The sequence below is a fragment of the Sorex fumeus genome, unplaced genomic scaffold, assembly GCF_029834395.1.
Source record: "Sorex fumeus unplaced genomic scaffold, SorFum_2.1 ptg000022l, whole genome shotgun sequence".
Taxonomy (NCBI): Eukaryota; Metazoa; Chordata; class Mammalia; order Eulipotyphla; family Soricidae; genus Sorex; species Sorex fumeus.
Window position 1 is genome coordinate 3,050,734 of NW_026606079.1, and position 21,861 is coordinate 3,072,594.

At 68.9% G+C, this 21,861-nt stretch overlaps 1 protein-coding gene across 2 annotated transcripts; it reads left to right on the top strand.

The window, feature by feature from the left end:
* Positions 1–1,320: 1,320 nt before the first annotated feature.
* On the top strand, positions 1,321–17,784 carry CEP170B (centrosomal protein 170B). Of its 2 annotated transcripts, none has more exons than XM_056113681.1 (19): positions 1,321–1,389; positions 5,216–5,345; positions 8,073–8,162; positions 8,388–8,466; positions 8,797–8,855; positions 9,573–9,711; positions 9,798–9,902; positions 9,981–10,493; positions 10,579–11,234; positions 11,320–11,493; positions 13,127–13,217; positions 13,323–14,972; positions 15,469–15,607; positions 16,105–16,240; positions 16,345–16,488; positions 16,554–16,642; positions 16,723–16,816; positions 17,085–17,136; positions 17,266–17,784. In XM_056113681.1, the coding sequence occupies exons 2-19, from the start codon at positions 5,241–5,243 to the stop codon at positions 17,475–17,477; spliced, it is 4,527 nt and encodes a 1,508-aa protein (XP_055969656.1). In that variant the 5' UTR covers positions 1,321–1,389; positions 5,216–5,240; the 3' UTR covers positions 17,478–17,784. The 2 variants fall into 2 exon arrangements, with proteins under 2 accessions (XP_055969656.1, XP_055969655.1); XM_056113680.1 differs by having other exon boundaries at positions 15,364–15,607; positions 17,266–17,783.
* Positions 17,785–21,861: the final 4,077 nt, after the last annotated feature.

The following is a 21,861-nucleotide window of genomic DNA, read 5'->3' on the forward strand; positions in this document are numbered from 1 at the left end:
CGGGGTGTCCTCCTCGTGGCCAGAACCTGGGGGGGGGGTGGGTCGCGCTGTGCCACGGCCTTTCATCCCTCCCTCCCGCACCTGGGGCTGTGGGTGCCGCCACTGCAGGGCAGGCTTGGGTGGGCACCAGCCCCGCCGACCCCGCGCACGTCCTGCTGTGTCGTGCCTGTCCGTGACACCATGCCCCCCACGACAACCTGCTGCCTCCCCAGCTCTGTCACCTGTCCGAGCCCCCGACGGCGGCGGCGGTGGGCGGGCAGGTGGGCAGGGGGTGGCCCGGCAGGACAGGTCGTGCCAGGCAGGGAGGGCGCTGGGGAAATTCCCCAACTTCTGGGCTGGAGGCCAAAGTCACCGAGGCCGCGGGGGCGGGGCCAGTGGGCCGCCCGGCCCCCGGCGAGGTTCCCAGGCCCGGACCCGCGCGCCCCTGCCCGGAAGCCGCCTCCCGCCGCCGCCGCGTCCCGGGACAGGTGAGCCGGGTGCCGCCCCCCGCCCCGGCCGGGCCCCGCCGCCCCCGCTGCGGCGCTGCCCCTCCCCCTGCCCTCACGCACCGGATACCTTGTAGCAGCAGCAGCTGCACCGCCGCCCGCCGCGTGGACAGGGCGCGGGCCGGGCGCGCCGAGAGCCGCGGGGCCCGGCTGGGGCTGGACGCAGGGGTCCCGGGAGACCGCGCCTCCGCCGCGGCCCTGCCTGCATCCAGCCGGGAGCGGGGCCGGGGGGCTCGGCCGGCAGGTGGGCGCCGTCCGGGCCGGGTGTCACGGACTGCGGGTCGCCGCGTCGCCCGGCGCGGCTGCAGCGTCCACCCGCGGGCGCGGGGCCGGGCCAGGCGGGCGCGTGGCGCGGCGGGGGCCGCGGCCCCGCGGGCAAGGGGGCGCGCGGGTGAGTCGGGGGGCGTCGGCCGGCCGGGCCGGCAGCCGGGCGGGTGGGCGCGGGGGGCGGAGGCCTCCGAAGGGGGGTCGGTCGTGGGGTGGGCTGCGGCCGAGGGGGTGGGGCCGAGGGCTGGGGGCGGAGAGGAGGTGGGCGTGAGCCGGGACCGGCCCGAGGGGTGGGGCCGCAAGGGTGGGCGTCGGCCGGGTCCGAGGGGTGTGGCGGGGGGGGCGGTTGTCGGGGGGCGCGGGCCGGGCCCGGGGGTGGGGCTCGGGCCGGGCTGGGGGCTCGGGCCGGGCGGGGGCGGGGGCGCGGGCGGGCGCTCACCTGCGCCGCCCGCCCTAACCTGGCTTCCGGGGCGGGCCGGGGGCGTTCCGGCGCGGGCGGGGCGGGGCGGGCCGGGGCGGGGCGGACGTCAGGCGCGGGGCCGCGTCCGTCGGCGCGGGCCGGGCTGCCGCAGCGTGCTGGCCGCGCGGGCGGGTCCTGGGCGGCGGCCCCGCGGGGCCGGGCCGGAGCGGGAGGCAGGTAAGGGGCACCTGCGCGCGGCCCCCAGGGGCGCCCCCGGGGGCCGCGCGCACCTGGCCGGAGGGGCCGCGGGGCGCGCGGATGCGTCCCCGCCCGGCCCGGCCCGGCTCGGCCCGGCCCGGCCCGGCCCGGTCCCCGCGCGATCGCCGGCCCGGGGAGGCGCCGCTGCCCGCCCGGGCCGACCGAGCCCGCCGCCGCCTCGTCCCCCTCCTCCCTCCCGTCCCGGTCTCGCCTCATCCCGGTCCCTCCCTCCGCCTTCCTCCTCCTCCTCCTCCTCCTCCTCCTCCTCCCTCTCTCCTCATTTCCCTTCCCGCTGTCCCTGTCGCCTCCCCGGCGGCCTGTCCTCGGCCTCCGCTCCTGCTGCTCGTCCCAGCCCGGGCCCTGCCCAGCCCGCGCCCTCCCCCTCCGGGTCCCGGTGTCCCCAGCCCGCGCCCTCCCCCCCAAACCCCGCGTCCCGGTGTCCCCAGCCCCGCGCCCTTCCCCCACCCGCGTCCCCGGTGGCCCAGCCTCGCGCCCTCCCCCTCCGCGTCCCGGTGTCCCCAGCCCGCGCCCTCCCCCCCAAACCCCGCGTCCCGGTGTCCCCAGCCCCGCGCCCTTCCCCCCACCCGCGTCCCCGGTGGCCCAGCCTCGCGCCCTCCCCCTCCGCGTCCCGGTGTCCCCAGCCCGCGGCCTCCCCCCTCCCGGTGTCCCCGGCCCCGCGCCCTTCCCCCCCTCCCCGGTCCCCGAGGCCCAGCCCCGCGCCCTCCCCCTCCGCGTCCCCGCGTCCCCAGCCCCGCGCCCTCCCCCCCACCCCCCGCGGGTCCCCGTGGCCCAGCCCCGGGTGCAGGCAGGCGCCGGCCCTTGCTGCGGGCGGGCGGGTCTGGGTGTTTATTATTCTCCCTCCTAGCGACATGGCCAAAGGCTGTTTGGGAGCGTCAGTCCCGGTCCCCAGGCCTGGCCCTCTGCAGGGGCCTGAGTGCCTCTGCCCTCCCCCCTCCCCACTCTGGTTCCTCCCCGGTTGTCTGCGGGGGTTTTCTCGAGCCCAGGGGTGCCCCCTTGGGTTGCCCCCTGCCCTGCCTCCTGAGGGTCCTGGATGCTGTCAGGGTGCAGGCACGCATGGGTGGCTCGGGGCAGCTCCCAGCCCCAGGCCCAGCTCAGAGGTGAGCCGGAGTCCCTCCGCAGCCTTCCCACGGGGACAGCCTACCCTGCCCCTTCCTGGGCTGTCCCCAACATAGCCCCCAGCTCAGCAGGAGAAGACGCTGCTGCCAGGGCCTGGGGGTCTGTCTGTTTGGGTCTGGGGTCCTTCTGTCTGGGCCTGGGGGTCGTCTGTCTGGGCCTGGGGGTCCGTCTATCTGGGCCTGGGGGGTCTGTCTGTCTGTCTGGGCCTGGGGGTCCATCTATCTGGGCCTGGGGGTCTGTCTGGCTGGGTGTGTGTCGAGGTCTCTGGGCTACTGCTGTTGTGTTTGCTGGGACCAGTTGTCTTCCTGTGTCTTTGCTGGGTGTCTGTCTGTCTATCTCTGCTGTGTATCTGTCTGGGTCCTGGGCATCTGGGCCCAAGGTGTCTGAATGTCTGTCTGGGCGCTAGGTGTCTGTCTGTACCATGGGTGTCTGTCTGTCTGGACTCCGGGTGTCTATCTGTCTGGACCCTGGGTGTCTCTATCTGGGCCCTGGATGTCTGTCTGTCTGGACTCCAGGTCTGGGGGTCTGTCTGTCTGGGCCTGGGGGTCTGTCTGTCTGGGTCTGGGGTCTGTCTGTCTGGGCCTGTGGTCCATCTGTTTGGGCCTGGAGTCCGTCTGTCTGGGCCTGGGGGCTCTGTCTGTCTGGCCTGGGTGTGTGTCAGGGTCCCTGCTGTCTCTGGGCTACTGCTGTTGTGTTTGCTGGGACCAGTTGTTTGTCTGTTTCTGCTGGGTGTCTGTCTGTCTGGGTCTCTGCTGTGTATCTGTCTGGGTCCTGGTTTTCTGGGCCCCGGGTGTCTGAATGTCTGTCAGGTCTCTGCTGTGTGTCTGTCTGGGCCCCAGGTATCTATCTGGGCCCTGGGTGTCTGTCTGTCTGGGTCTCTGCCTTGTGTCTGTCTGGACCCCGGGTGTCTGTCTCTCTGGCCCCAGGGTGTCTCTCTGTCTGGACCCCGGTGTCTGTCTGGGCCCTGGGTTTCTGTCTGTCTGGGTCTCTGCCTTGTGTCTGGCTGGACCCCGGGTATCTGTCTGAACCCCGGGTGTCTGTCTGTCTGGGCCCTGGGTGTCTCTGTCTGGACCCCGGGTGTCTTGTCTGTCTGGGCCCTGGGTGTCTGTCTGGGTCTCTCTGCCTTGTGTCTGTCTGGACCCCGAGTGTCTGTTTGTCTGGGTCTCGGGTGTCTGTCTGTCTGGACCCCAGGTGTCTGTCTGGGCGCCGGGTGTCTGTCTGTCTGTCTGGGCTCCGGGTATCTGTCTGTCTGGGCCCTGGGTGTCTGTCTGTCTGGGTCTCTGCCTTGTGTCTGTCTGGACCCCGGGTGTCTGTCTCTCTGGATCCAAGGTGTCTCTCTGTCTGGACCCCGGTGTCTGTCTGTCTGGGCCCTGGGTGTCTGTCTGTCTGTCTGGGTCTCTGCCTTGTGTCTGACTGGACCCCGGGTGTCTGTCTGGACCCCAGGTGTCTGTCTGGGCCCTGGGTGTCTGTCTGTCTGGACCCAGGGCGTCTGTCTGTCTGGACCCCAGGTGTCTGTCTGGGCCCTGGGTGTCTGTCTGGACCCCAGGTGTATGTCTGTCCAGGCTCCGGGTGTCTGTCTGTCTGGGCCCCGGGTGTCTCTCTCTCTGGGTCTCTGCCTTGTATCTGTCTGGACCCTGGGTGTCTGTCAGGGCCCCGGGTGTCTGTCTGGGCCCCGGGTGTCTGTCTGTCTGGACCCTGGGTGTCTGTCAGGGCCCCGGGTGTCTGTCTGTCTGGACCCCAGGTGTCTGTCTGGGTGCCGGGTGTCTGTCTGTCTGGACCCCAGGTGTCTGTCTGTCTGTCTGGGCTCCGGGTATCTGTCTGTCTGGGCCCTGGGTGTCTGTCTGTCTGGGTCTCTGCCTTGTGTCTGTCTGGACCCCGGGTGTCTGTCTCTCTGGATCCAAGGTGTCTCTCTGTCTGGACCCCGGTGTCTGTCTGTCTGGGCCCTGGGTGTCTGTCTGTCTGTCTGGGTCTCTGCCTTGTGTCTGACTGGACCCCGGGTGTCTGTCTGGACCCCAGGTGTCTGTCTGGGCCCTGGGTGTCTGTCTGTCTGGACCCAGGGTGTCTGTCTGTCTGGACCCCAGGTGTCTGTCTGGGCCCTGGGTGTCTGTCTGGACCCCAGGTGTATGTCTGTCCAGGCTCCGGGTGTCTGTCTGTCTGGGCCCCGGGTGTCTCTCTCTCTGGGTCTCTGCCTTGTATCTGTCTGGACCCTGGGTGTCTGTCAGGGCCCCGGGTGTCTGTCTGGGCCCCGGGTGTCTGTCTGTCTGGACCCTGGGTGTCTGTCAGGGCCCCGGGTGTCTGTCTGTCTGGACCCCAGGTGTCTGTCTGTCTGGGCTCCGGGTATCTGTCTGGTCTCTCTGTGTGTCTGTCCGGGTCCCTTTGGTGCGGCTGGGTAGCTGCTGTGGTCTCAGCGAGGCCTCTTGGGGTTGTTGCCCGTCTTCCTCCGAAGGCCCATCTCCCGAGGCCTGTCCCGACTGCCCCCTCGATGCCCAGGTGTGGCTGAGCTCCCCGGGCCACCCGATGCGCGCCCCACGGCACCTTACCCCCCGGCCCCGCGTTTCTAGGGGCGGCCATGTGGGCGCTGTCAGCCCAGTGACCACTCAGCCAGTGCCCGGAAGGGAGGTGAGGGCAGGCTGCTGGGTGCCGGGGTCTCAGGGCTCGCACCCCACAGGCCAGCCGGGCCGTGCCCCGCCGCGATGAGCGTCACGTCGTGGTTCCTGGTGAGCAGCAGCGGCACGCGGCACCGCCTCCCGCGGGAACTCATCTTCGTGGGCCGTGATGAGTGCGAGCTCATGCTGCAGGTGCGTGAGGGGCCTGTGAGGCGCGGGCGCCCCGTGGTGGGGGGCGGGGGAGTCCCCTGTGATCGGGGAGAGGTGCCCCTCCGTGGTGCCCCTGTTCGCAGACGTGAAGCTTCTAGCGAGTTCTGCGGAAGGTGCTGGGCGGCCTGGGGCACGCGTGGCTCAGGGGCTGTCAGGTTCTGCGCAGGCGCTGCAGGCCCTGCGCCCCCCCACTTGGTGCTCCTGCAGGGGGCGGCAGATGGGGGTCTCCCCGTCCGTGCACCCCCGCGTCTCAGCCCCTCGAGGCCTGAGGAGAGGAGAGCCCTCCCTGGCCCGCAGCCCCTGGACAGCGGGTGCTGGAGGGTCCGTGACCCTCGTGACTGTCGGTGGGACACGGATGCGCAGAAGCGGCCGGGCTGGGGGTGCGCGTGGGCCTGGCTGGGCAGGGTTCTGCGCTGGCTTTTGGGGCGGTCAGGAGGGCTTTTTGGAGGCGGGGGTCCGCCCCAGCCTTTCCCGGCGGGAGTCTGTGCAGATGCCCCTTTGGGGGGGGGGAGCCGGGATCCTGAGCAGGTGGCCCTGCATTCCTGGGGGGCCCGCCCACTGGCCACGCCCCTGGGCGGTGCCCGGTGACTCAGTGTGGCCCTCGCTCCGCCCCTTCCCTGGGCCCCGACGAACGGGCACCCCCCAGCGGTGGCTCTGGGGGCCCTCATGCCCGCCCCCCCCCACGCAGCTCCCCAACGTCATCGCCGGGCCAGAGAGGTGGCCGCGGTGTGGGATTGGGGCGGGGCGGGGGTGGGTGGGGTCCCCCTGCTCCTGGGCGCCCAGGTGCGGGTCCAGCGCTCTCTGAGCTGGCGGGGGTGTTGAGTCTTCCTGGGACTCTGCGCGCCCTGGGCAGGGGGTCACGCAGAGACTGCGGCCAGGACCTGCCCAGGGGTCCCCAGCATCAGCCGGCAGGGCGGGGTTTGTGGCAGGGGCTGTGCGTGCCCTACTAGTCAGAGGCGCCCCAGCCGGCCTGGGTGCGTCCCCGCCCAGAGGTCAGGCCCAGGGCCAAGGTGGGTGGGAGGGGCAGGGAGGCCCCAGGGGTTGTGGCTCACCACAAGACTGGCCTTGCCTCCTGGCGTGTGGGGAAGCTCTGGAAGGTTCCATGGAGAGTGTGGGCAGGGCCTGATGTAGCCAGGCCAGGGTAGCCAGGCCAGGGCAGCCGGCAGGGTGCGAGGGCCAGGGCCGGTGGGCATCGGTGCTCAGTGCTCACAGCCTTGGGCACTTGGCCGTGCTCCCGTAGGAGGGGTGCCAAGGCAGCCTGGCAGGGGAGTTAGACTCGGGGTGCTGGAACGCGACTGGGTAGTACGGAGTTGGTGGGCTTGGGGAGTGGTGTTTTGGGGGGCTCCCAGCAGTGCCAGGGCCTGAACCCAGGGCTCCGTATGACCAGCCTGAGCTCGATGTGGGACCATTTCCCCGGGAGAGGGAGCCCGAGGGTGTCCAAATTACTGTGTGCAGGGTCAGCCCCGGGCCCTGCCCTCAATCTGATCACTCTCACGGTCAGCCCCAGGCCCGCAGACCACTGCTTGCAGAGGTGCGGCTGGCCTGCCGGGGAGAGAGCTTTCCCCTGCGCCCTGGCCTGGCCCGGGTGCAGACCCCGCTCTTTCCTAGCCCCCCTTGCTGAGATGCTGCTCTGAGGGGTAGGTGGGTGAATGCCGGGGCCACCTGGAGCCCAGATCTGGGGGCATAGGGCGGGAGGGAGTGTCTTCTCAGCCGCGTCCGTCCCCTCCAGATGCCCCCGTCCCTGGCGGAGGCTTCGGGGCCAGGCCCTGCTGTAGCCGGCACGGAGCCTGAGGCACTGTGGACAGGCCTGGTCCTGCCACCCCCACACCGGGGCTGGACTCGGGCTTCGGGGACCTCCCTGTGCTCGCCAGGACCGACCCTCAGTCACCACCAGAGCTGGGCAGGGGGACCAGCTCCCGCTGTGCCCTGTGAGCCTGTGTGTGAGCACGTGTGAGCTGTGAGAGCCTGTGTGTGTCGAGAGCGTGGGCTGTGCGTGTAGGCGTGTGTGAACAGGTGAGTGTGAGTTGTGAGAGCGTGTGTTGACAGCATGGGCTGTGTGTGTGTGGGCGTATGAGTGAACATGTGTGAGCTGAGCGAGCGTTTGTGTGAGCACGCTGAGTGTGGGCTGTGTGTGTGAGCACGCGTGAGCCGAGAGCATGTGTGGAAGCATGTTAAGCGCGTGGGCTGTGTGTGCATAAGCATGTGAGCATGTCAGTGTGTGCGTAAGCATGAGCGCGTGTGTGAGCATACTGAGAGCATGGGCTGAGTGTACGCGTGTGTGAACATGTGTGAACCTGAGTGTGAGCTGTGCATGTGTGAGCGTGAGCTGTGCGAGTATGTGCGTGTGTGAACATGTGTGAACCTGTGAGCGAGGACTGTGCGTGTGCGTGAGTGCACATCAGGGCACACATGTGCCAGGAGTGGCCAGCACCCTGGGGGGTGGGGCAGGGACAGCTCCGGCCAGCTGGGTGCAGCCTCGGCGTCTCCATCCCGGCGCTGGACTCTGCCCCTGCCAGGCCTGGGTGGGGACGTGTGTCCCGGCCGCGCCCACGGCTCCTGGGAGCTGCTGTAGGGACGGGGCAGCAGCTTGGCTGCCGGTGGCTGCGTCTGGAGGAACCGGCTCTGCCGTCTCGGGAACCCCTGGGGCCTACTTTGGGGTTACTGGGACGCGGGGGTGGTGAGGCCACTGAGGGCCTCATGTCCCCCCAGTCCCGCAGCGTGGACAAGCAGCATGCCGTCATCAACTACGACCACGACCAGGACGAGCACTGGGTGAAGGACTTGGGCAGCCTGAATGGGGTGAGTGTCCGCCCCGGGTCCCGCACACACCCCTCCACGCCCACTGCCACGGGGCCCCAGCTCCCAACAGGCTGCCCTCACGCTCAGGAGTTACACTGGTCCCTTGGGCACTGGTGGCCCTTTGGCCGGACCCCAGCGCCTTGGTCCTGTGGTCTGTGGGAAGTGGGCATGTGGGCGGGCACTGCTGGGCAGGGGCCACCAGCTCTGCCCTGTGCTATCCCCCAGACGTTCGTGAACGATGTGCGCATCCCGGACCAGAAGTACATCACACTCAAGCTGAACGATGTCATCCGCTTCGGCTACGATATCCTCCCTGTGGCCGGGAGCGGGCGCGGCAGTGACCAGGGCTCTGCCAGGACGCCCACCACAACCAGCACCTGCGTCCCGAGCACTGGGTGTGGGCTGTGATACAGCTGGGGGAACCCCGGGTGCTGGGCTGGAATCATGGGGTGCCCGCGTGGGGGTAGAGGGGTGTCTGGGGCTCCCGGATTTCTTAGTCTCTCAGCGTCCTGCCCGAGAGGGGCCGGTGGTGCCGGTGAGCTCGGCAGCCCCCGGTGTGTGCCAGGTGCCCACGCACAGGCCCCGTCCGTGCCCTTGGCTGGGCCGCTTCTCGTGCTCCTTAACTCCAAGCCACATTCCAACATGTACGTGCTGGAGCGTGTGCAGCACCAGGTTCCCGAGGAGGCGCTCAGGGTCAGTGCTCAGCCCCACGTCCTTCCTGTCCTGCGCGCCTGTCAGGTGTCTCCTCTTCCCTGCCCTTTGGTGCCGGCCTGGGCCGGCATGGGGGCTCCCAGACGGTCATGTGTGGGGGTCCCTGCATGAGGTGCCAGCAGCACCGGGAAGGGGAGACCTGACCCTGTCACTCAGACGGGCCCTGTGGGGTCAGACTGCAGGGACGCGTGCATGTGTGCACACAGCACACACAAGTTTACACAGCACATATGTGTGCCACACATGCAAGTGCAGATACATGCTTCATCATGCACACACACGTGTGCACACAATGGCATATCACAGTGTGCACACACATGGATGCACATGTATGTGAACATGGAACATGCATGTGTAAGCACACACGAAATGCACCTGTGTACTGCGCAGACATGCAGCACCTGCAAGGCCCATATGCACAGGGTTCATGTTCACGGCACTCCCACATGCACACGATTACACATGCATGCACACCGTGTGCAGGCACCTGGTGACGGTATGTCTCTAAGTACTCAGGTGCCTGCGTGTGACTGGGTATCCCACCTGCCCCCTCGGTGCACAGCCGCACAAACCGTCACCCACAGTGCCCAAACCCTTGGGTACATGTCCTCCTGCCCGAGCCTCCGTGGGGGGTGGCCTCCCTTCTCAGGGTGGTGAGGAGCCTGCCCTGGCTGCGCTGTTCACTGTGCCCGCCCACAGCACGAGAAGTACAGCCACCAGCTGCGGGGCAGCACCAGGGGCCCGGCGCCCAAGCGGGAGGAGAACTTGCCCGAGAACCCGCCCTACTGCGAGGCGCTGAGCACCAGGCCGGACAAGGGCGACCGGAGGCCAGCGACAGGTAGGGCCAACCCTCCCGGGGCCCCTAGAGCGGCAACTGCCCCCCCCCCCGCCCACGGTCACGCGGGGCGCGGTCTCCTTCTGCAGATGCGGCCACCTACCGTACCCCGCTGTACGGGCAGCCGTCCTGGTGGGGTGAGGACGACGGCCCCCCGCAGCCCGGGGAGCCACGCCAGGAGGACCCCCGCCCAGGTAGGGCCTGCCACAGGGTGGGTGGGCCACGCCCCCAGCCTCAGGACTGAGCGCCGTCGTTCCGCCCTCCCCCCATAGAGCGCCCCAAGGAGCAGGGCCCATCCGAGGGGGAGCCGCCCGCGGCGATGCCGGGTTTCCGGGCGCACACAGAGCCCCCCGGCTGCCCCATCCGCCGCGAGCCCAGCTACTTCGAGATCCCCACGAAGGAGGCCCCGCCGCCCCTGCCACCGCCCTCACCGCCGCGTGCCACTGAGGGTGTGGCCCCCGAGGCGCCCCCAAAGGACGCGCCCCCGGGCGGGGGCACAGCGGCCCCCGTGGTGCAGAGCCACGCGTCGTTCACCATCGAGTTCGACGAGTGCAGCCCCGGCAAGGTGAAGATCCGGGACCACGTCACCAAGTTCGCGCTGCGCCCGCGGCGGGCCCCGGGCAAGGCCCCGGCGCCCCCCGAGGCGCTGTCCGCTGAGAGCAAGGTGGCCGACTGGCTGGTGCACAACGACCCCAGCCTGCTGTGCCGCACCGGCGCAGGGGACGCGGGGGACGGCAGCCACAGCACCAAGAGCGACGTTCCCGTGCACACCCGCACGCTCAGGGGTGAGCGCGGGCCGCGCGCGCTTGGGGGACCCCGGGGTCGGCCTCGGTGGCCTGGGGCTGACGCCTCGCGGTCCAATCCCCCCAGGCCACAAGCATGAGGACGGCACGCAGAGCGACTCGGAGGACCCCGCGGCCAAGGCGGCGGCCCCCGAGGGCAGCGGACCAGGGGGCAGCGGCAGTGGCGAGCCGGGGCGGTTGCAGCGGCAGATCAAGCGCGACCCCCGGGACCTGCTGCACAACCAGCAGGCCTTCGTCATCGAGTTCTTCGACGACGACACGCCGCGCAAGAAGCGCTCGCAGTCCTTCACGCACGCGCCGGCCGGGGACGCCAAGGCCGACCGGCGCCGAGGCCCGGGCCCTGGCGAGCGCGAGCGCGCGCGGGCGGCGGGCAGCGGCCCTGGGGGTCCCCAGCGCGCCAGCTCGCTCAAGCGCGAGAAGACGGAGGAGCGGCTGGGGACCCCCGCCACGGCGCGCGCCGTCCGGCCCTTCGGCAGCGTGGGCCGCCGCTCCCGCCTCGCGCAGGACTTCGTGGCCCAGTGCCTGCGGGAGGGTTCCCCGGCCGCCCGCGGCGACCCCGAGAAGGCGCCCCCCAGCCCATCACCGCCGCCGCCGGCCGACCCCCAGCTGGCCAAGGCGCGCAAGCAGGAGGAGGACGACAGCCTCAGCGACGCGGGGACCTACACCATCGAGACGGATGCGCAGGACCAGGAGGTGGAGGAGGCACGCAAGATGATCGATCAGGTGCGCGCGCGCCCGGGGCTGCGGGGGGCCTGGAGCGAGGCGGGGGCTGCGCGCTGACCGGCGCCCGCGTCTGTCCCCGCTGCAGGTCTTCGGGGTCCTGGAATCGCCCGAACTCTCCAGGACGTCCTCAGCCACCATCCGCCCGGTCATCAAAGGGGACAGAGACGAGGGCGGTGACGGGGCGGTGGCCCAGCGCCTGGCTCTCCTGCAGGGCTTTGCCTCCCGGACTGCGGGCATGACCGGTGCCGGGGAAGCCCAGGTAGGGCCTGCAGGCCGGCGGGCTTGGGCTCTGCCAGCCCCAGGGGACCGGCCAACGAGTAAGGGGAAGGGAGGAGGCCTCACCGGAAAGGGGCCGGTGGCAGGACCACCTGGCTGCTCCCGCGGCCTGACCCAGGGGCTGGTGTGCGTCCTTTTGTGGGGGACGTGGTTCTCCGGGGGCGTGTTCCTGCATGCGTTCGTGCTCCGGTGAGGGCGTGTTCGTGCGTGCGTGCGTGCGTGCGTGGGGGCGTATTCCTTTGTGCTCCAGCTTCTGTGGGGGTGTATTGCTGTGTGCGTGCTCCTCTGGGGGCGTGTTCTTGCATGTATTCCTGCTCTGGTGGGGGCGTGTTCTTGCGTGCATGCGTGCTTCTCTGGGTATGTTCCTGCGTGCTTGCATGCGTCTGTGGGCGTGTTCCTGCGTGTGTGCGTGCTTCTGTAGGGGCGTATTCCTGTGTGCTCCTGCTTCTGTGGGGGTGTATTGCTGTGTCTGTGCACCTCTGGGGGCATGTTCCTGCGTGAGCTTGTGCTTCTGTGGAGGTGTGTTCCTGTTTGCGCTGCGCTTCTATGGGGGCGTGTTCCTCTGGGCATGTGTGCCCTCTGGGGGCGTGTTCCTGCGTCAGTGCGTGCTCCTGTGGGGGCGTGTTCCTGTGTGCGTGCGTGCGTGCTCCTGCGGGGAGGGGGCGTGTTCCTGCGTACGTGCGTGTGGGCTTCTGTGGGCGTGTTCCTGCGTGCGTGCTTGTTTCTACTAGGCATGTTCCTGCGTGCACACGTGCTTCTGTGGGCGTGTTCCTGCGTGCGTATGTGCTACTGTGCGGGCGTATTCGTGTGTGCTCCTGTTTCTTGGGGTGCATTGCTGTGTTCCTGCATGCGTGCGTGCTCCTCTGGGGGCGTGTTCCTGCATGCATGCGTGCTCTGGTGGGGGCGTGTTCTTGCATGCATGCGTGCTTCTCTGGGTATGTTCCTGTGTGCATGCATGCGTCTGTGAGCGTGTTCCTGCGTGTGCGTGTGCTTCTGTGGGGGCGTATTTCTGTGTGCTCCTGCTTCTGCGGAGGTGTATTGCTGTGTGCGTGCTCCTGTGGGGGCTGTTCCTGCATGCGTGCGTGCTTCTGGGGGGGGCGTCTTCTTGCGTGAGCTCGTGCTTCTGCGCAGGTGTGTTCCTATTTGCGCTGCGCTTCTATGGGGGCGTGTTCCTCTGTGCATGTGTGCCCTGCGGGGGCGTGTTCCTGCATCGGTGCGTGCTCCTGTGGGGGCGTGTTTCTGTGTGCGTGCTTGTGTGCGTCTGTGGGCGTGTTCCTGCGTGCGTGCTTGTTTCTACGAGGCATGTTTTTGCGTGCACGCGTATTTGTGTGGGCGTGTTCCCACGTGCGTATGTGCTTCTGTGCGGGCTTGTTCGTGTGTGCTCCTGCTTCTGTGGGGTGCATTGCTGTGTTCCTGCATGCGTGCGTGCTCCTCTGGGGGGCGTGTTTCTGCGTGTGTGCGTGCGCCTGTGGGGGCGTGTTCCTGCGTGTCTGCATGCGTCTAGGGGGCCTGTGATTCCGTGGGAGTGTGGGGGAGCAGACAGCGGTCTCCGGCGTGGCTGCTGTCGGATGCGCGTGACGGCGGCCTGGCACCCGCTCCTCTTCTCTCTCGTGCAGGGCCTCCCGCTGCCAGGCTCCCCCGGCAGCCAGAAGTGGGTGTCCCGCTGGGCCAGCCTGGCTGACAGCTACTCGGACCCGGACCTGGCCGGTGAGCAGCTCCACTGCTCCGTGGGGAGGCGGTTAGTTGCCGGCACAGGCCGCTGCCTAAGGGTGGCGCTAGGCCTGAGGTCACTCTGCTTCTCTGCCCTTCCAGATGACGGCCCTGGGCGCCGGGCGGGGGACCCCGAGGGGGCCCTGCCTGCACGCCAGCGGCGCCTGCTCCCCCAGCTGCCCAGCGACCGGTCCGACAGCCCCGCGGGCCCTGAGGCTGCCAGGAGGAGTGGCCCTGGCCCCCCGGAGCCATCCCGCGAGCAGGCCGGCCGCTTCGTGGGCCAGGAGGACCTGGAACCCGACAGCCTCAGTGATGCCAGCGGGTCGGATGGTGGTCGCGGCCACGAGCCGAGTGGGGGTCCCCAGGAGGAGAGCCGCAAGAGCCCGCAGGAGGGTCTGGCGTGGACGAGGGGCCGGCGCTCCCCCAGGACCCCCGGGGAGCCAGCTCCCACGGCTTTCTTTGTCGGGGACCAGCACGGCGAGGCCGCCTTCCCCAGGAAGCCGGGGGTGGCCTGCGGGGACGCGGAGGGCCCGGGGCGGGCGGCGCAGCCCGGCGGCCCGGCCAGGGACGGCGTGTACGTCAGCGCCAGCGGGCGACTGGTGCTGCAGCTGCGGGCTGGGCGCTCCCCCGAGCCCGAGCGGCCGCCGGCCCCCGAGGCGCTGACCGTCGTGCGCCAGGAGAGCTTCACCAAGGAGCCGAGCAGCGGCCCCCCGGCGCCCGGCCCGCTCCCGCACATCCCCAGCCACCCGCTGCTGCAGGACCTGGCGTCCACCCGCGCCGCGCGCATGGAGCTGCGCTCGCAGGACACGCAGCTGTTTTTGCGGGAGACCGAGACCGCCCTGGCCGCCCTCGAGGCCCAGCTTCTGTCCAAGGCGGCCGAGGCGCCCGCGCGTCCCGAGGACTCGCTGTCCGGGGACTCCGACGTGGACACGAGCAGTACCGTGAGCCTGCTCAGCGGCACGCATGGGGCCAGCCCGGTGGGGCTTCCGAAGGACAAGCTGCCGTCCCCGCCCGCGGCACCGGACCCCGCGGCGGGCGCGCCCTGCAGCCCGCAGGCCCGGCCCGGGGAGAAGCAGCGGCATCTCGCAGGCGCGCCGGACACAGGCCGGGCCGAGCCCGCGCGCCGCCTGGCCGTGCGGCGTGGCCCCGCGCCCCGCGGCTCCCTGGACTGGCCGGACGAGGAGCGAAACTGTGGCGTCGCGCACCCGGCCGGCTCCGACACGGTCCCCTCGGACACAGAGATCCCCGCAGCCGGGCGCACCGTGCCTCGCCGGAGGCCGCAGGCCCCCGCGCCGGTCTCCGCCCCCCGGGAAGAGCAGACTCGGGGTTCCAGCAGCGTGCAGAAGGTCCAGCAGGCGCTGACCCGCTCCAACAGCCTGTCCACCCCGCGGCCCACACGGGCCTCTCGGCTCAGGCGGGCCCGGCTGGGGGACGCCTCGGACACAGAGGCCGGAGACGGTGAGCGGGGGCACCCCGAGCCCCCGGCCCGCCCGGCCGCCGAGCAGACCAAGAAGCTGTCCCGCCTGGACATCCTGGCCATGCCCCGGAAGCGGGCCGGCTCCTTCACGGGGTCCAGTGACACGGAGCCCACCCCCCGCTCGGGCTTCTCGGGCCGCAGCGTCGAGTCGTACTGTGCCAGCCGCAAGCCCACCGTGGCCGAGGCCCGCGCCGCCGCCAGGAAGACCGCCGGCACCAGTGCCCCCCGCCAGCCCTTCAGCAGGGCGCGGCCGGGCAGTGCGCGCTACTCCACCAGTGAGTGCTAGGGGCTGGGGCTTCCTGTGGCGGCGTGGGTGGGGGGCTGGGCCCACAGGGGTCTGATCTGCACGTGGGGAGGGCGCTGCGGGGCAGGAAGCGGCCAGCCCCAGCCGGCAGGGGCCCCCGAGCGTCGCCTCCTTCAGCAGGAGCGGGCGTCCGCCGAGCCCCGAGCTGCCTTGCGCTTGGGGGATGCAGGGTGAGGGGTCAGCACTGGGGTGGGGAGCACTGGGCTGAGACCCCTGAGCTCGTGGCACTGCTCCCCTTTGCCGAGCGCGGCCGTGTAGGGGCGGCCGCCCCGCCAGGCAGCCCCCTGCACCCCGCCTGCCCCATGCGTGCGACCCCCGGAGCTCAGCGCCCTCCGCTCTGCTCTCGCCCTCGGCACCCCCAGACACGCGGCGCCGTCAGCAGGGATCCGACTGTGCGTCCACGTCAGAGGAGGAGTCCGGCTCCCATCAGGGCTCCCCCAAACACACGCGCCCCCGTGCCTCAACAGCCACGCAGACCCCGCGGGCCGGCAGCTCTGGCCGCAGCCGGACCCGGGCCCCGGGCCTCCGGGACACCGACGACGAGGAGGAGGGGGCCGACCCCTACGGCTTCCTAGTGCAGACGGCTGAGATTGCCGAGATCGCCAGGTGCGGCGCCGGGGTGCTTGGGGGGCATATCGTGGGGCCCTGTGGGTGGGGGTGCAGGACCCCCTCTCCCACCCCTGGGGGGTCTCCGGGAGGGGCACGGGGCCAGAGGAAGGGGCGGGGGAGGCTTGGGGAGGTGTGGAGCCGGGGCAGATAGGGGTGTTGAGGGGTAAGGGGGTGGGAGTGGCCAGGCTGGGCGGGGTCAGGGTCCCGGGGGCCTCCAGGAGTGAGGGGAGGGACTGGGAGGGACCACTGCCGTGCTGGCCCAGGGCGGGAGTGTGTTCCAGGGGTGGGCGGAGGAAGGGGCCCCCACCTCTCAGGGGTCCCACTCTGACCCTCGGTGGCTCCGCCCTTTCCGGGTCTGCGGGCAGAGTCGGGGAGAGGGCAGCCCGGGTGGCTGCTGGGTGGTGCTGGGCCAAGACCCCCTCTCCCACCCCAGGGGGGTCTCCGGGAGGGGCGCGGGGGAGCTGCTGCCCAGAGCTTGCCATCTCCTGCCGCAGGCTGAGCCAGACGCTGGTGAAGGACGTGGCCATCCTGGCCCGGGAGATCCACGACGTGGCCGGGGACAGCGATACGCTGGGGCCCCCGCACGGTGTGCCCAGCAGCCCAGCTTCCACCATCTCCGCCCACGAGGAGGTCAGCAGCCCCGATTCTGGGGGGCGGGGGGCGTTCAGAGCCACGGCTGCCATGCAGCGCCGAGACCCTCTTGCCGGCGCTCAGCGGCGCTTCTGCTCCTGCAGCTGGTGCCACGCATCCCCGAGGCCAGCCTCAACTTCCAGAAGGTGCCCCCCGGCGCGCTGAGCTCTCAGGACTTGGACCAGAACATGAACAGCAGCCGCGAGGACCCCGCAACGCACAGGACGCGGCCGTGGAGCCGCGAGGAGGCAGGTGTCCGGGCGGGCACGGGAGGCCGGGGCTCCCCGGGCCGTGCTGACCCCCGTTCCCCCAGGTGATCTTCGACAACCTGATGCTGAACCCCGTGTCCCAGCTGTCGCAGGCCATCCGCGAGAACACGGAGCAGCTGGCTCAGAAGATGAAGTGAGTGGGCGCGGGGGGCCAGGCCGGGCGGGCAGCGGGCGCCGGGCGAGGACCCATGGCCTGTCTGTGTGCGCGGGCAGGATCCTCTTTCAGAACTCGGGTCGCGCCTGGGAGGACCTGGAAGCCCGGATCAATGCGGAGAACGAGGTGCCCATCCTGAAGACGTCCAACAAGGTGGGGCCCGCTCCGGAAGTCCCGCCCCTGCGCCTCCCCAGGCCACGCCCCCGCCCTACCCAGTGCTCCCAGGCCCTGCCTCACCCCGCCCCCATGCTCCCTGGCCCCACCCAGTGCCCCTAGGCCACGTCCCCGCCCCGCCCGAAGTGCTCCCCAGGCCCCACCCCTCTCCCCCCAGTGCTCCCCAAGGCCCCTCCTGAGTGCTTCCATTTGGCCCATGGGCACTGTGAGGCTCTGGTGCCCTGGTTCCACACCCCCCCTCTTCCAGGAGATCAGCTCCATCCTGAAGGAACTGCGGAGGGTGCAGAAGCAGCTGGAAGGTGGGTGCGGCTCATTCAGGGCGCTGGGGCGCTCGGGAACTGGGGACCACAGGCACTTCCTGAGGTTCTTTGGGTGCAGGAGGCAGTAAGGGCCCTGGCTGGCCTGACCCTCTCCTCTCCCCTCCCCAGTCATCAATGCCATCGTGGACCCCAGCGGGAACCTGGACCTGCTGGCCGGAAGCCGGGGCTGTGGGGGCCCCGTGGGGAAGAGCCGGCTGGTGGCCCCCAACCCGTCCTCGCCGCCTTCAGCCCTGCCCCTGCGCGGCTTCCCTCCGCGGGCCTCCTGCGGCTCCCCGGGCCTCCCCGACTTCCTGCCTGACTCTGAGAGGTTCCTGATCTAGGGGTCCACGGACCCCTCCCCATGAAGACCCCACACGTGCCATACCCTGTGGGCGGGGCCTAGCGCCCAGCCCACCCCACTCCCCCTGACCGTCCATCCCATGGCCCCCTCGCCCTGCCCACTGGCCCGGCCCAGCTCCTGTTGCGGCCGCTGCCAGGGGCCCACCGCCACCCGGCATCGCTGTTCTTTTGTCTTTAGCTTTAAAGGAAAGTGTCTGTCCCTGTGATGCGGAGCCCACGTGCGCCCTCGCCTGTCTGGCCCTGCGCGGGGGCCGGCCCGGCCGGGGCCAGGGGGGCTGGCTGTGTGACTCCTTCGGTGCCAAACTCCAGGTGGGTGCCGCCCAGCCCCGGCCTGCGCTGAGAAGGCGCCCCTGGAGCGGCACAGCTCTGCCACTCTCGTGCCAACACACAACTGCCAAACGCAGGGAGGGGCGCGGGCGGCCTGGGAGCTGGGGGCCCCTGAGAGCCGCGGCCAAGTGAGGGGAGAAGAGAATTCCAGAAGGTCCGAGGCCGGCTGTTGTGATTTCTCAGGATGTTCTCCATGGGAACCCTCAGCGAGCAGAGCTCCCCCCGGGGACCCAGGGGTCCGGAGCCCGGAAGCCAAAGAGTCAGAGGGCCGCGGGGGGGGCCGGGCTGGCGCCCGTCGATTGTGTTTACTTGTTGAGGGGGTTAGCGCGGGGCCCGGGGCCCATGTTTACGTGTGTGAGTGCAAGGGTGCCCAGCCCCCAGTGCCAGTCGGAGAGGCGCTGCCCCCCCATGCCTGCTGCCCCTCTCCCTGGGCCCCCGCGGCTCTGACCTGGTTGCTGCTCCGAGCCCCCCACGCCGTGAGCTCAGGTGATCTATGGACGTCTTTCAGAGAATGGTTATTTTATATGATTTGTCATTCATCTGGTCAATAAATCATTCTTCTATCGCACGCCGTGTCTAACGCGGAGGTGGGTTTGTGCCTGGGGGTGCGGGAGCGGGGATTGGGCCCAGCTGGGCTCCTGGGTCCCCTCTGACGCCGGGCACACACGGCCGCAAGGGGGCGGCCTGGAGCCAGCTGCTCTCCTGTTTGTCTGCCCGGGGCCCCTGCTGTACCCCCAGGGCTGCCCCCAGCTCTGGGGCATAGGGGAGAGCCTGGACGCCCTGCAGTTCCGCATTCCCCGGGCAGGTGCGGTGGGTGCCCGGGCCCCAGCAGGCCGCCTCCTGCACGTTGACAGTGAGTCAGCGCCAGCATGACGAGGCCCTCGGGAAGCAGAGAAGCCCAGCACCCCTGGCCCCGTGGCCCCCTCTAGGAGCAGGGAGGAAGCGGGGGCACGCGGAGGAGGGCGTTGCGGGGTGTCCATGCCACCACGGAGGGGGCCAGTGAGTCCCAGGCACAGTTATGGCCCCTCATGGATGGCGCCCGAGATGGAGGCGAGGGAGGAAAGCCTCAAGGAAACGGCTCCGTCCTCTACCCGCCCGGCTCGGGCACCTGGTGAACTGCCCAGGGCCAGGACGAGGAAAGTACCCGAGACCCCCCCCCCCCAGTCCCACCGGGTAAAGCGGCAGACTCAGACTGTAGTGAGGAATCTCTGGGAAACAGGAAAGTTGGGCCTGACCCCTGCCCTGGCTTGCTGTTGTCGGGGGGCACCCAGCAATGCTCAGGGGTGACTCCTGACTCTGCGCTCAGTGGTGCTCTGGGGACCGTGTGGGATGCCGGGGGTTGAACCCGGGTCAGCCACACGCTGTGCTGTTGCTGTGGCCATTGCAGAGAAGTCCAGAGGAGAAGCAGGGAGGGGGAGCGTGTCTGCCTGGCTTCCTCATGCTTTGCCCTGACCGTTACAGTCCCCTGACGCTTCCTCTGTTCCTTTGCCTCTCAAAGCGCCGTCAGGGCTGGTGACCAGGAGATTCCCAGGGTTCCCCCGGGGAGTGCTGGGCAGTGGGGCTGGTCACTGGAGATATGGAGAAGGAGGCCCTGAAGCGAGAGGTCTGGCGAGACCGAGAAGCGAGGGGCGGGACAGTCACTGGACAGGCCACAGGGACCCAGGCTGACTCTGGTCGCTTCCCTGCAGCCCTGAGCTCAGCCCCCAGAACTGGCTGCTTCCTCGGTGCTGAGGGTCCCGACTGGTGCCGGGGACCCCTGGGGGGACTAAGCCATGATTAGCAGCAGCCGAGCAGGAAGGGGGTCCAAAGGGTGGGCCCGCCACTCGTGGGCAGCGAGCCAGGCATGACGTTAGGGCATCCAGGGAACCAAAGGACAGTGAAGGCAATGATTTGGGGGAGGATGTCGTGAACTTTGGCTGTCCCCATGCGTGCTGCTCTGAGTGTCCCGGGATCAAGTGACTGTGGCTGTCGCCAGCAGGCATTAGCAATCCCTGTGCCACTTGCAGATTCCCAGGCCCACAGGAGGGTCCCGGGACCCTTGCAGAGCCAGTTGGCCGGGGCAGAGGTGAGGTGGGGCTGATGGCTGGCACCACAGTCTGAGGGGGGTCTGGGCGGTGAGCAGCGGGTCTGAGGTCCCTGGAGGCAGCCCGCCTGGGGGGTCTGGCCGAGGGGCTGAGGTGGCATCTGGGCTGCAGGGGGCCGCAGACTGTCTCAGAGGGGATGGGCCTTGGCAACAGCTCAAAGGGCCCGAGTGTGGCCGCAGCACCAGCCTGAGCAGTGCCTGGGGTGGACCTCACCTTCCACACCCTGTGCATGGCTGAGTGGGCAGCACCCTCAGGACTTTGGGGCCCCCACTGGGGCTCAGAAATGCGAGTCTTAAAGGACGTTCTGCAAACTGGCTCGTGGCTGAAAGCTCTGCGCGCTGGGATCACCCTGAGAAAGAAGCTCACAGCTGCGGGGAGGGTCGAGGGGATGGTATGGGGGCGGGAATGGGGGCGGCTTCGGGGAGGGTGGCCCCTGCTCGGCCAGGGCGGTGAGGCTCCCTGCTGGCATCGGTGTCACCGGGCAGTGAGGGCTGCCCAGCACGTGGGCCCTGAGGTCAGACTGGGGGTCCAGCAGGGCGGAAACGGTTTGGGGGAATCCTCATAGCACCTCCCGGCCCCCTCCCTTGGCCATGGACCCCACCCCGCCCTGCCCAGGAGCTGCACACCCCTGCACGGAGCTTTCTGCAGTCACCAGAGTCAGCACCCTGGACAGGTACCTGCCCACGGAGTGACTCTGAACATCCCTGCCAGGGTTCGTGTGTTGTGTGGTGGTGGGAGTGTGTCTGTGTGGGTGTGGCCCTTTGTGTGTGTCTCTGTGTGAGTGTGGTTGTGTGTGTCTGGACATCTGTGTACAAGCAGATGGTTACATGTGTGTCTGAGTGTGTGAGTGGTCAATGTGTGAGTATGTGTGTGGGTGTGTGAGTGTCTGAGTATGTGAATCTGTGTGTGTGTCTGTGAGCATGTGGGTGTGTGAGTGGTCGATTTAGTGTCTGTGCAAGTGGGTGCCTATGTGAATGTGTGAATATGTGTGTTTGTGTGAGTGTGTGTCTGTGTAAGCATGTGGGTTTGTGTGTGTCTGTGTGTCTATGAGTGTGTGTGAGAGTAAGTGTATCTGTGTGAATGTGTGTGAGTGTATGTCTGTGTATGTGATTGTGTCTCTGTGTGTGTGTGTGTGTGGGTCTGAGTGTGTGTCTGTATGAGTATGTGTGTCTGTGAGTGTTATCTGTGTGTCTGTGTGTGTGGGAGTGTATGTCTGTGTATGTGAGTGTGGGTCTGTGTGTGTGTCTGTGTGTCTGTGTGTGTGGGAGTGTATGTCTGTGTGAGTGTAGGTTTGTGTGTGTGAGTGTGTGTTTGTATGAGTGTGTGTCTGTGAGTGTGTGTGAGTGTATGTGTGCAAGTGTGTGTCTGTGTTTCTGTGTGTATAGGTCTGTGTGAGTGTGTGTCTGTGAGTGTGTGGGTTTGTGTGTGTCTGAATGTGTGGGTCTGTGTGAGTGTGTGTGGCATGTGTGTGTGGGTCTGTGGAGTGTATCTGTGTGTCTGTGCGAGTGTGTGGGTCTGTGTGAGTGTGTATGAGAGTGTGTGTGTCTGTGTGAGTACATGTCTGTGTAAATGCCTGTGAGTGTGGGTCTGTGTGTCTGTGTGTGAGTGTGTGTGTGTCTGCGTGTGTCTGCGTGTGTGAGTGTCTGAGCGCACTGGAGAGTGAGTCACGCAAGAGCTCTGCATTACACTCATTGGTTGAGTCCAAGGGTTTGTTGACCTGAGGGGCTGCCCGGCAGGAGCAAGGGTTGCAGTCGGCTGCAGGGCCCGGAAGCTGGGCCCGGCCGACTCATCTGCTTCCCTCACAGCCTGTCTGGCACACCCAGTCGACTGCTCCAGCACAGGACGGGTGGGGGGGGGAGGCTCACGCGTGCGTCTGGCCGTGTGTCCCATTCCATTTCTCTATCTCCCTGTGTCACCTCATCCCTGGGCCATCCTATCACTAATGTGTGTCTGC

Coding starts and splice junctions, on each gene's coding strand:
- CEP170B (XM_056113680.1), top strand. CDS start 5,241: ATGAGCGTCACGTCGTGGTTCCTGGTGAGCAGCAGCGGCACGCGGCAC. Junction 8,163..8,387: donor ACTTGGGCAGCCTGAATGGG/GTGAGTGTCCGC, acceptor GCTATCCCCCAG/ACGTTCGTGAACGATGTGCG. Junction 11,235..11,319: donor CACGCAAGATGATCGATCAG/GTGCGCGCGCGC, acceptor TCCCCGCTGCAG/GTCTTCGGGGTCCTGGAATC.